Below are 13224 nucleotides of genomic sequence, written 5' to 3'. Positions count from 1 at the left end.
TGGCCACCTTTGGTCCACTCAGCTGAAATGGAAGAAGTCTTATCTCTGTTTCTGCTGAACAATGATGCTTACATGTAGACAGTTTTCACACAAATTACACCTAATCATGAGGCTCAGCTGTCACCTTCTGCTTCTCACCATTTGATTATCCAGGCTACACATTTCTCCAGCCGGGCTTTGTAATGGGAAGGCACTGATGAGAGGTTTGCAATTATTTGAATATATTGGTGGAACATGAGACTGGATACAGGAGGCTAAAGAGCTAACATATGAAAGTCCATGGTTTACACATCTAAAAATGCATGGGGTACACTGAGCTTGTTAACAGAATCTGACCTGGCTCACACGAAACCACTCACAGACCATTCACCTTTTATTTATCAGCTGAAGTGGGGGGTCTGAACACCATCCTGATTACCATTTCTCTCTAATGACCACTTAATCTCTTCTCATGCATCTTCAGCAGCCCTTTAACAATACTCTGAGGCTTTCCAAGAATTAGGATAACAACAATGCCCAAGAAGATTAAGTTGTGGTTATCCAAAGAAGCAAAATAAACTTTCCAGTCAGACCAAATCAAACTGAGGGTCTGAAGTCTCCCTCCATTCTACAGCATTCAACGTGAAGTTCAGAGAGTCTGTAACTGAGACCAAAATGCCTGCGCTGCATCACAATGGGCAGCAGGCACTGAAAGCTGTCACCACTGTACAGCCATCAATAAACCTAAACTCAAATGAATCCTGCAAAACAAATTCCTCTTACAATGGCAGTCTGTTAGGTCACTTTGACTATTTTATCCATTGTCTATCCATACAAACTGCTTCACTTACACATACCCAAAAGTTTGTCCCTCCTCCTAATCGCCCATGTCTGGCATCCAGTGACTCTTCTAAGGAGGATTTTTTTCTCAGCAAACAAGAAATGTTTGTTGAGCTAAGAAGTAGTCTGAGAAAATTATACATTCTCAGAATTCCATTCATAAGCATGTATGACATCAAGATCCTTTGGGCCTGGACTCCACAATGGTCCCAAAAGAATAGCTAGGGAAGAGGTGGGGGTTGGGAGAAGAGGGCAGAGAATCCAATGATCTCAGACAGTGACACTATACAACTATACCACCTGAATAGTGCTTGAAATTACAAAGAGTTGGTACCAGATATACCCTTCTACACCTAAGCTGTTGTCTTTCCGTTTGAGTGGAAGAAAAAAAGAACTGTACATTTTCTGCCACTTTCCTAAAATCCTTTCTAAAGTTTCTCTGACAGTTATTCCAAAGCTTCTAAAAAGGAATATTGACATATTACAAAATAATTTAATCATTTCAAATTCACTATGCAACAGAACAAAAATATGTCCCTACATCCTATCTGAAGAATACTCAAGAACCTAACTATCATTTACTTAGCAAAGCAAAAGGGGCCAATCAGAGGTCAAGAAATCAAATGGCAGCATCATAGTAGTTACCAACCCAAGAATAAAACAAGTGTTTAATGGATCTAAAGAGCTCACTAGTTTCCATTTGTCTCCATCTTAAAACTAATACCTCCTGAGGCAAGGGTGTGGGGAATATCCCTACTTCATATGCTAGTGCAACAGGAGATATGTCTAATAATGTCAATCTTCATCTTCATTTGGTATTGAGGGCTTTTTGCCCCTAATCATCTTTTACATCCTCCCCTTTACTACTACTAAGATCAACTCCCTGGTCTCAGCAGCTGCTAAAAACCACCCAAGCACTTTGCATCTACCAGGAAATCCAGAATGGCATCCTGGTGCACAGATCTGCTGCCACTGGCTTTCAGATGTATGTGCATGGCAGCTGGATCCCCTCCCTAGAGGCAGTAGGCACAGGTAGCTCAGTATCCAGCATTAGTCTCACTGGTTGCTCTTAGCTACAGCTTCTGCACACAAGATACCCAAGATCTATAGCTATGGACCTGACTTCATAGGGTTCAGTGACTGCAGTAGCCCCTCTTATCTGCCGTTTTGCTTTCTGTGGTTTCAGTTACCCATGGCCCATTGTGGTCCAAATATATTAAATGGAAAATTCCAGAAATAACACCTAAGTTTTAAATTATCCATTTTTTTCCAGTGGTGTGTTGGAATCTTGAGTCATACCACTCCATTCTACCTGGGATGTAAATCATCTTTTTTTCCAGTGTATCCCTGCTGTACATGCTATCTGTCCATTAATAACTTAGCAGCCCTCTTGGTTATCATATTGACCATCATACCATAGTGTTAGTCTTGAAGTAACCCTTATTTAACTTATAAGTGGCCACAAAGTATAAGAAGTGATGCTAGTAATTTTATTACAATATGCCACTATATTATTCTACTTTATTATTAGTTACTATTGTTAATCTCTTACTGTACCTGACTTATAAATTAACTTTATCTTAGGTATGCGTGTATAGGAAAATAAGATGGTATATGTAGGGATTAGTACTATCTGCAATTTTAGGCACCTACTGGGGGTGGGGGTCTTAGAACACATCCCCCTCAGATAAGGGGAGACTACTATACAACTTCACTCACTTTATCCAATCCATTCATTAGGACTTGGGACAGGGGTGGAAAACTAGAAACACCTACATATTGGATCAGTCTGCAGTTTCTGTAACCAGGGCTCTGAGTATCAAACCCCTGAAAGTCCCTGAACACTGCCTCTGTTCCCATCCCACGTGGATTCCATGAAAAATGGCAGGAAGAAAGAAGAGAGGGCTGGGTTACTTATTTGTGACCAAGGCAAAGAAACAAAAAGCAACTTATGTTCAATAATAAGATGAAACAGAAGCCCAGCTTCCGGAAGAGGGCCTGACATTCCTGCAGAACATTTTCCCACCCACCTGATCCTCTGGAACGGAAGGAAGATCTAAGGGAGGACAGAGAGAGCCAGTGTTTACTTCCTGCAATGGGGGTGAAAGGAAGAAAATGAAACAGAACAGAAGAGGAGGATGGGTGGGACAAAAAGTAATACACATGCACACTGGCAAATACACACAGACACACACACAGGCATACATACAAGTACACATACACCAAGACCCACAAACACACACACGTGCAAAACATGCACGAACAACAGCATCAACAGAGTATTACCCAAAGAAGAGAATAAATAGGTGGAGGCTCTTGCCTGGAGCAGATGGTTGACTACCTTCACTATGTGAGACCTGCATTTGTCACAAACAAATATGTAACTCCTTGTTATCTTTACCAAAAATTGTGCCCACTCTGTAACCGCTTTAATGCTCTCAAAAAAAAAAAAAAGAAGAAATCACACACATATTTAAAAGATAATATTTAATGTCAGTCCCAAACAAGAATCTGTTGATGTTTCTTAAATTCTTCCAAATACCAAGCTTGCAGGAAAAATAAGTTCATGAAGTTTGATAATCAAATAAAGAGTTTACGTGTAACTATAGAGGCCCTGCTGGCAACTTAATACAGACATGTACATCGCTGAGTGTTCTTTAAAGATATGGCATATCTGGACAAACATGAGAATTTGAACAATTTAGATTAAATTAGCAAGAACACTCCTACACTGTGCCCTGCTATTTATGATAATTGAATTTTTTGCAATTTAGAAAAAGCAACAGAGAAAGACCACTTAAGATATCACAGTAAACATAACAATACACTTGGCTCAATGCTCAAAAGTTTAGATGGTCTCAGAATGCAACTTTTAGTTTAATTTTGTTTGTTTTTCCAATGCTGGGGATCAAACCCAGAGCTTTGGGCATGTCAGGCAAGTGCTCTACTGCTGAGCTACATTCCAAACCCTAGCTTAATATTTAAACAAAAGACCAACTGCTACCATTTATCAAGAACTGGCATGTATTTGCAGAGGCAATCCTGATCATTCCCATTTCACATGCGGAAGGTGAGGCCTGCTGTACTATCTCAGAGTTGAGGGGAACATTCCAACATAGGGCAGTGTTGAGGGACACCTCCACCTTTTAGTCCGAGTCCCTGATTCACACAATTCATTTCCAAGAGACGGCTTCCAGCTCTACTGCTAGACAAACTTAACTTCTGAACTACCCTATGCAATAGAATTCAAGACAAGATTAGCCACATGCCCACACATTCCACGTCATCCCCACTCTAGTTGAGAATGTCACACTGGCATACACATGAGAACAGCAAGATAGAAATATTAATGCAACAAAAGAAACAGAATTTTTTAGGAGCAGGATGAAACCAGAACTATCTTACAAGTAAGCTTAACTGAAGGAACTCTAGGTACTTTCCAAATATCTCAAATTATAAAAATCACCATAAGAGAGTCATTCTGAAAGCTTTTTAGTCTGTAAGAGTATGTCCCTATTAAAACTCTAACTTCTGAAGCAGACCCAGAAGAATGACCCCTTAATTAGAGGATAATTAGCCAAAAATAAAGCCTTTCAGGAATAAGATACATGCTCTAAGAGATGGAGTCAGCTAAGAGGCTGCCCAGAGAAACATGGACACAAACTGCTTCCCCATCTCAGTAACAAGGGTGGACAATCAGGGAAAACAGAATGTGATCTCCAAGCCTGACTATAAAAGGCAGAGCATGAGGCCTGGGGGCATGTGACCCCTTCTAAATAAAGATCACCCCTATACTGGGAGCAGCTGGCCAGAGCAGGGGCCTTCCAGGGGAATGAAGAAAGCTCCTAAGAAAAAACACCAAGCTGGATCCCACTTGTTCAACAGCCTTCCTTCCCATGAGGGTCTGCATGCCTCCCTCAAGGCCCTACCTGCAAATAAAGGTCCATGTCATGATCCACCTTAGCAGTCTGGAGGGCCGAAAGCCTGCAGGCATCTGGCAGCAGACCACACAGCATTTAACAGATACACTCCAGGTATCCATGGGTAGCTTAAGTTTTAAAATACTTTTTTAAAAAGTTAAGCTGTGCTACTGCACATCATGACTGGACTCTCAAGGTAGAGAAAATGTGTTCTCCCCATTTTGATCCAGCAGGTGATTTACAAATGCTTAAATGAGTCCTCTACCTTGAGGTACCAACCTATGAGAAAATGAGGAAAGGGGAGCACTTCCACTCCACAAGCACATGCTGTCTTGATAAGGAGTTTTCTAGAAACAAAAACTTAAGCAGCAAAAAGAAAGAAAGAAAGTAGATTTTTATACCACTTGCCATTTTAAGTCCCTGATCTCATCAGTGAGATTGTAGTAAAATGTTTTCCTTTTGTCAATAAAGGGAGCCATTTACTGCCTTCTCACTCAAAGACTCCAATCTGCTACTTTCCTGGTTCCTCATTTTGAAGTCATTAGGAAATGCTACAAACACCAGGACCACTGTTCCCAGTCAATGCCCTTTTAATTGAAATAAGACTGCCCCATCAGCAAAGCCAGCTTCCAGCCTGGCCAGGCTCGTGCCTTCGTGAGTTTCCTGGCAAAGACCAGGCCTTTGCACACACAGTCAGAACGTGAATAGACCATAAGCTAGCTGCCCACACTGATGGGGCAAAAGGACTTGGAGGTGACATTTAGCAGTAAGGTCTTTAGTTTTAGGTTTTTTGGGGGGTTTTTTGGTGGTGGTTGGGAGTGGGGAGGTCTCTATCTGGAATTTAACATCAGATCTTCCTAACAGTAAATCCTTCACAAAGCAGGTACCATGTTTGCCCTGACAACTATGCAGTGGAAGATACACCCAGAATTTATAAAGAATTCTAAAAAGTGCCCTGGTAGGTGCTGGGAGACAGGTCTACCAGAAGTTGTAAAACCCTAAAGTTCTCCAGTGAAAAAGCAAGGCTGGAGCTCAGCCAGGTGAGTGAGGGTGGCTGGTAAGCACAGAAGAGGACTACTGGGGGCCAAGAACACTACAAGAAGTAGGAAGGGAACAGCACAGTATTCAGGGGTAAGGGATGACCACTAAGGAGCTTCACAGTGTGCAAGTGCTTATCCTACAGGGACCACTACAGGATTGTGTGCAGGAGGATACATACAGCCCAAAGTGTATGCTGGGACATTCACTGGTGTCAAGTGGAATTGTAGGGCACAGAGCAGGGACACTAGAGAAAGCTCATGTCACTGCATGGGCAGGGGTGGGGTAGAAGGCGGCACAATGAAGCAATATTAGGAATGATAAGGGCTTAGTGTCCATTAGAAAAGGAAGTGTCCAACATACAACTATGTTTCTGACATGAGAGGTAGGAGGACAAGATGCTGCCCACCTGGGAGGCAACACAAAAAATAGTAAGCCAGAAATTAGGAAGACCATGGGACACTCAAGTACTCGTGGTCATCTGTATATGAATGAACATATCATCTAGAGTCCCCAAAGAGGTCTGAGCTGGAGATGGTACATAAAGCTACATGGAGTCAAGAGGACACTGAAGTACCAGTAGATGAGATGGGATAGAAGAAGTGGAACTCTGGCCATACTGTAGTTTGAATGTCTATGTCCTCCTCAAATTCATATATTGAAACCTAATATCCAATGGGATGGTGTTAGGAGGTGGGGCCTTAGGAAAGGGATTAGGCCATGAAGGTGTAGTCCTTGGAAGGGGATTAGTGCCCTTATAAAAGTGACCCAAGAGAGCTGCCTTGCTCCTTCCACTATGTGAAGACACAGCTAAAAGATGCTGTGAACCAGAGAGCAGACCCTCACAGGCACAGAATCTGTCAGCACCTTGTCCTGGACTTCTGGCCTCCAAAAATTGAGAAACAAATATGTTGTTTATGATTTTTTTTTTTTTGGTGTAGCAGCCCAAACAGACTAAGATAGGAAACCACCAGCTATCCAAGACTAGACTGAGGAAAGGAGCAGCACAGTGGCAGCCATGAGGTAGAAAGAGAACCAGAGGAGAGGGGATGTCAGAAGACAAGGGAGGAGGAACGACCATGTCAAACATGAGGTCATAACAGGTAGGTCCTTACAGAGGGAAAAGGCCATGCACAACTCTTTAAGGGTCCCTCACTCTTTAAGAACAACTCAGGCCTTTAAAAATAACTCTGCTCAAATCATGAAAAGAACAGAGAAATACTAAAGTGTGCAGACAACACACAGAGTGATTGTTTCTTTAATGGGGCTGTCTATTCCACTGCCAGTCACTGCACAGTCAAGATCTAAGGGGTGTTTAAAGAGTGTCAAGTAACACTGTATATTAGCACTATGCAAGGGAGTGTTTCTCCATTATATCCACAACTTCACACACACCTTGACTTCATGTTCCCTACTAGTGGAGACAGCCAATGGAAGAAAAACTGAATAGGAGTCCTCTATACTTACTCTTTACAAACAGCCATCTAGTTAATGATGAACTCAAGGTAGACATTCTGTCTGACTCTATACCTGGCTCCTTGAGGGATCACTGAGGGTTTTGGCTAGACAGGTGCAGAGTATAACACCAGGGCAGTGGCCAGTCAACCAGAGAGATTATGAAAGGAAGAACTCCCAGCCTCAAAGACGGGCTCTAAAGCAGCATTCTCCATCAAAAACAGAATGCAAGCCATAATGGGAAATGTTCTAGTAGCCATATTCAAAAGTAAAAAGCAGCAGGTGAATTGATTTTGATAACACGTTTTACTTAATCTAACATACCAAGACTGAATTTCAAAATGCAATCAATATAAAAATTACTAATGAGACATTTTTACAGCATTTTCTTCACATTACAGCTTGGAAGTCCAGTGTCTATTCTGCGCTTCTAGTAGCTCTCCATTCACACAAGCCATGGTTCAGGTGCTCAGTTGTACAGATGGGTCCAGTGGCTACCATACGTAGACAGTGTATGTCTAAAAGAAATTCATGCAAAGGGCAAGGATTCCAATTAGGAAACATCTAAGAAATTGTGCCTTTGGCTTAGTTGTCAGGACAAGGTAAATGGAAAACAATAATACTGAGCACATTTATCAATTTTAAATAAGTACTCTATTGTGAAATCACACACACACACAAAAAACACATCAATAGGACTGAGACAGTTGGCCAAGAAAAAGCTATGGGGTGTGGCGTTGGAGAGGCAGACATACAGCCAATAGATTCACCAGCACAAGGGCCCAATTTCTAACACTCTTTACTTTTTCATTGTGCTTTTCCTTTTTCTCCTTTTAAACTTTCAACAACCCTAAGGGGAAGACAGGATCCATTCTATATTGCAGATGAAGAAATTGAGGCCTAGGTAATTTAAATTACTTACTCATCCCTGGTCGGTGCTTTCAAACTTAAACCCAGAATTTAGGCCTCACTCCTGTCCCAGACTTTTCAGGAAGCAGTTGATCAAAAACAGCAGAAAACCCACAGTGAAACCAAAGTATCTGCTGAATCACAGAACAGGTGCCTGACAAATGACTTTTTAAATAGCATCTCCCTTTTGTACAGAGCTTAGGAATTTTCAAAACACTTTTATACATGTATTTGATCACCAAGAAGGAATCATATAACTGCCCTAGGAACACACCAACTACAGCCCAGAGAGGCTGGCTCAACCAAGGTCACCTGGGATGATCATCTCTATATCCAACTTCCCTCTACTATGCCATGCTGGCTCCCTTGATGACACCTTTTAAGATAAAATTCTAAAATGTCAAGGCTACTTTAAAAACATTCTGTTGTTTTTGCAAACCAGTGGTTAAGATAAGGACAGAGCACAGTTTTAATCAATCACCATAGTCCCTTTCCTCCAACTCTAACCCACTGATCCTTAAAGTGGCCTGTCAGCATTTTCATCTCTTCAAGGTACTGGCTGCAGCCAATGGGACTCCTGCCCTTTATTAATCAAACATTCACGTACACACTGATCAAACAAAGCAGAACTAAGAGTATGTGATGGGTCATAGAAATCACATCATTTACTGCTTCAGTCAGGCTGAAGGGGAACTAAACCTGCAGTGTCTGACCTTTTATTTGTTTATTTTATATACTTCAGGATTCAGACAAGCCTATCAATTTGAGATTTCTTTTTTTTTTAATTTGTTCTTTTTAGTTATAGATGGACACAATACCTTTATTTTATTTGTTTTTATTTTATTTTTTTATTTTTATGTGGTGCCAGGGTTCTAACCTAGTGCCTCACGCATGCTAGGCAAGCACTCTTGCCACTGAGCCACAACCCCAGCCCCTCAATTTGGGATTTCTTGACTCCACGGACTAGCTAGAATAAATAGGTTCCATGAGTCTTTAGCAGGGTCAACCATTTTTTTAAAAATAGCTATTTATAGTAACATGCTGACATTCAAATAGTGAAGAGGATCTTCCTGGCCAATATACCTACACATTGCTGAATATAAATAAGGAAAACACCCAGAGCCACATTTTAGTTGGAGGAAAAAAAAAAAATACCTCACTCTTAGGGTATTGATTACATAGAGCAGAGCTCAGTTATTCTCAACGGAAAATAAGTATATAGCAGATAAATGAGAAGCTGCAAAACCGCAACACCTGACTCTTAAGACCACTGAATACTTTCCGAAATTTCTTCACAAAGTCATTTCATAAGATGTTCACAACTGTTTGGTGAACAGATTTAAAAGAAAGGAATAGAAACCCAAAAGTTTAAAAATGCACCCTGCTACATAGCTATCTGTAAGTACAGCCTGAATTATGAACTCCTGGGAACTGGTAAGAAGTCTCCCACCTCTACTAGATGCTCCCACCTAAACCAGGGCACCTGAGCACCACAATATCATCACTAAGAATCAAAGACTTCTTTCACAGGACATAAAGAAGTACTCTATTTTTCCTTTATTTAACCATGATCCAAGTGTATTCATGCTAAGGAAGTCCTGCCTACCAGAAATAAAAATGTCCCTTGAGATGAAGGATGAAAGAGCTGACACATAAACAGGTCCCAGCTGTCAAGGGTTAGGGACTTCCAAGCACAAAGGATCCAACTCAGCAGTACAGTAGATTAATTCTAAATATATATTTTAGTTGTTGATAGACATTTATTTTATTTATTTATATGTGGTGCTGAGAATCGAACCCAGTGCCTCACACATGCCAGGCAAGTGCAATACCACTGAGCCACAGCCCCACAGTAGATTAATTTTAATATATGATTTGACCAGTATTGACAGCAATCATGAGGGCCTCCAACCATGCCACAGTCTTGCATTCCAAGAACACTCAGAAAGTCAACCAAGACCCCTGCTACAAACCATGTTCTCAAGGAAGGTATGCCATATCCTAAATGCAATGACATTATCCACCCCATAGAACATGCGCATTCAGAAGAGGAAGGAGGGTACAGAGGAGAAGGAGAAAAATGAGAGATGCAGAGATCAGTGGGGCTTACTTTTCTGGCAGCGATTTGTGGTCCAACAGCGGTAGTTGTACTCATTATTGATGGTGGTCTTCTCACACAATGGCTTCTCCTCCATGGTCCCTGGACACAGGTCCCCACATTCCTTTGGGGGCTTGTTCCCCACAATATAATTATTGGACACTGCATCTAGGATCAAAGACCAGTCCACTGTGGAGAGGTAACAGAGATCAGCATTTTTTTCAATCCTGATGGCACCCCGAGTAATGTTCCTCAGGTTATAAAGCCCAATATCCTTGAGATTAGTCATCTCAAAGATGACCAGGGCGTAGTTGTAAAAAAGTTTCCAGCCGCGGATGACTGTGAGGTTCGGGAAGAGGTCTCCGAGGCTCTCTAGGCCAGCCACGCGGAACAGCAGCAAGTATTCAGTGATGACTGTGAGCTTGGGGAACCGGTAGCTGCGGTAGTCCTCAGCCTTGGAGATGAGCAGGATGTGAAGGTAGCCCTCTATCACCGTGCAGTTCTCCAGGCGCTTCAGCTGCTGATAGTCGTTGCGTATGTCGATGCCCGGGCCACAGACTGAAAGGAAACAAGAGGGCAAAGGCAGGACATGCCCCAGTTAAAAGGAAATCATTCTTTAAATATTTTCCAGCCCACAATATGAAGTTTGCAGAAAACCTATATTAAGGAAATAAGTCTCAATTCTTCATTGCAGACTAAAGTAAGGTATAGGCTACAGGCTGACTACCTGGGTAGCTGCCCAGTTAAGCTGTCATTTCTGAAGTACATATTCTGGACCAGATGCTGATAAAATACTCACATGGACTGAGGGAAGGAACATCTACATTAAACATGTAAAGTGAAGCAGAGCCCAAGGTTTACATGCAAAAATCAAGTTTGCAAACCCAGGCCAGCCTGCCTTCACAGCTGTCACACTTCACCCTCCCTATCCCTTCTGAGAGCACCAGTTCCTGATGCCTGAACAAAAGTTCAAAGGCCAAGTAGCACCAACTTACTACTGCATCCAGCCTGTAGGACTCCAAGCAATAATGTCTATACTGAAGAAGAGTCACCATGACCTGGACAGTGGGGACTCAGGTAACTCACTCCCATGAGTGTTGCTACCATTTGACATGGGCCAGGTGACCCTGTGTTCTCCCCAAGAGTGCATTTGTACAGTCACAAGATAGAAAACATGATTTATGAATAAAAGAGGCATACACTTCCAACTTTAATAGTTTTATTAATCAAGAAAGCATGCTTCCTATAGAAAAGTTAGGTGATAGCAAAAAATAATAAAAATCATCAGTGATCTCAACACCCAAAGATAAACAATGTTAATATTATTTATACCAATTATCCTGTCTCTATAAATAATTTAAGGCAATGAAATCAAACAATATAACATTTATACATATACTTCTTCCACTTAACATGAACATTTTACCAAGCCAATAAATGTTCTTCTACACCATTTTTAAAATGAGATAGTAATCCTAGAGTATGAATATGCACCTTGAGTTTTTATTTTTTTTAACCAATCCCCCACTGTTGAATATTTAGTTTATATTCAGTATGTAACATTATAAACAATGCTCTAGTGGACATTCTTGACAGATATCCAGGAGTATTTACCTAGGATAAATCCTTAGAAGTGGAATTGTTGGCCAGTGTATTCACAGATTTTATAGGCTTTTGATAAAATAGCCTCAAAACTAGAAGACTTTATACTTAAAATTCTACACATATACACCAACAAACTCCCTTGATTATTGTACTTTCTTAGGATTTAATAAATCCCAACCCCACTATTATAGATTCTCAGAAAGAGTGAAGTTTCCTGATTCATATAATTCATTAATTTGTGAAGCACCCCATTTGTATGACACCATGAGATGCAAATAGCTCTGATCTCTGAGGTGGTTTATGGTAAAGGCCAGGAGCTTAGACCCATGACAAATGACTGTCACACAAGGCAGGAGAATTAAGAGGAGTGCATGTGATATAGCCACACTGCATATGCACTCATCAGGACAGACAGAGGTAGCATCAGAGCTTCCCTGGCTCTCCAAGGGTGGTGGAATTTAAAAGTATGTATGACATTCCAGACACTACAGACAAAGCCGAACAAGGTTTGTTCAAAAGACTGTACACAGGTCAAGGATATGGAGAGAAACAAAAATAATAATAATAAGTCTGGTAGAGACCAAGCCTTAACAAAGGATGTGTGAGGATGAGAACTATCATCTGTAGTATTAAGGTCCCTCCCAAGTCTCTGGAATGGGAGAGACACCCAAGTGAGGTCTTTTGGAGGATTAATCTGGTGGCTGATACAGAACAGAATCAAAGTGGAATAAGTGAAAGGAGAACAAATGCCCCCCCCCCATTTTAGTCATAAAAGAAACTGGGAAGAGACAGTAGGATGGGGGAAGATGGCGGGATCCAAGAGATTAGGAGTGGGCAAAGTCCAAGAACCTGGGAAGGGAAACTATCTTTGGTCAATTTCCCTCATTTTTCTGAAGAGAAAATGAGACTCCTCAGAGAAGAGGATGGGAAGACACCAGCCCTTGGCAAACACCCAGGTGTGCTAGAAGCTCCTGTTGCATCATTTTTATCTCACATGATGTTCTAACCATCCCTCACTTGAGATAACATTATCACCACTTTACAGGTGAGAAAAAAGACCTGGAAAAGTCAAGTCTCATGAGCTGAAGTAGTAATTACTGGCTTCCGTCTTAAGACTACAGCATCCGTGGCCCACTTTCTTCCCCAGGGAACACTCATGTAAGTTCTCATACACAAGATATAACCCCTCCATAGCGAAATTTGACACAAGATTTGCCAGCCATCCCAGACCACCTCCTTACCGCCACTCTGACTGGGCCTCTGTCTCTACATAGCTCTTAGTTATGCCTTAGGCGAAACTGTCAAAGACAATGACAGGTACCTACTTCATGCACTTGATCTTCTAGAGCCCTCTGGCACTGCCTTTTCCTCCAGGCTTCT

General features: G+C 41.5%; 1 protein-coding gene across 2 annotated transcripts in view; it reads right to left on the bottom strand.

Moving 5' to 3' along the window:
* Positions 1-13224, bottom strand: part of IGF1R (insulin like growth factor 1 receptor) — a 303322-nt gene that overhangs the window by 234307 nt on the left and 55791 nt on the right. For both annotated transcript variants that reach the window (XM_081291213.1, XM_081291214.1), the window contains exon 2: positions 10252-10797. In XM_081291213.1, the coding sequence (XP_081147339.1) occupies positions 10252-10797 (546 nt within the window). The remainder of the gene's footprint in view (positions 1-10251; positions 10798-13224) is intronic.

Source organism: Spermophilus citellus, assembly GCF_964194105.1.
Source record: "Spermophilus citellus genome assembly, chromosome: 4".
Lineage (NCBI taxonomy): Eukaryota > Metazoa > Chordata > Mammalia > Rodentia > Sciuridae > Spermophilus > Spermophilus citellus.
This window is presented reverse-complemented; position numbering and strand designations above follow the sequence as displayed.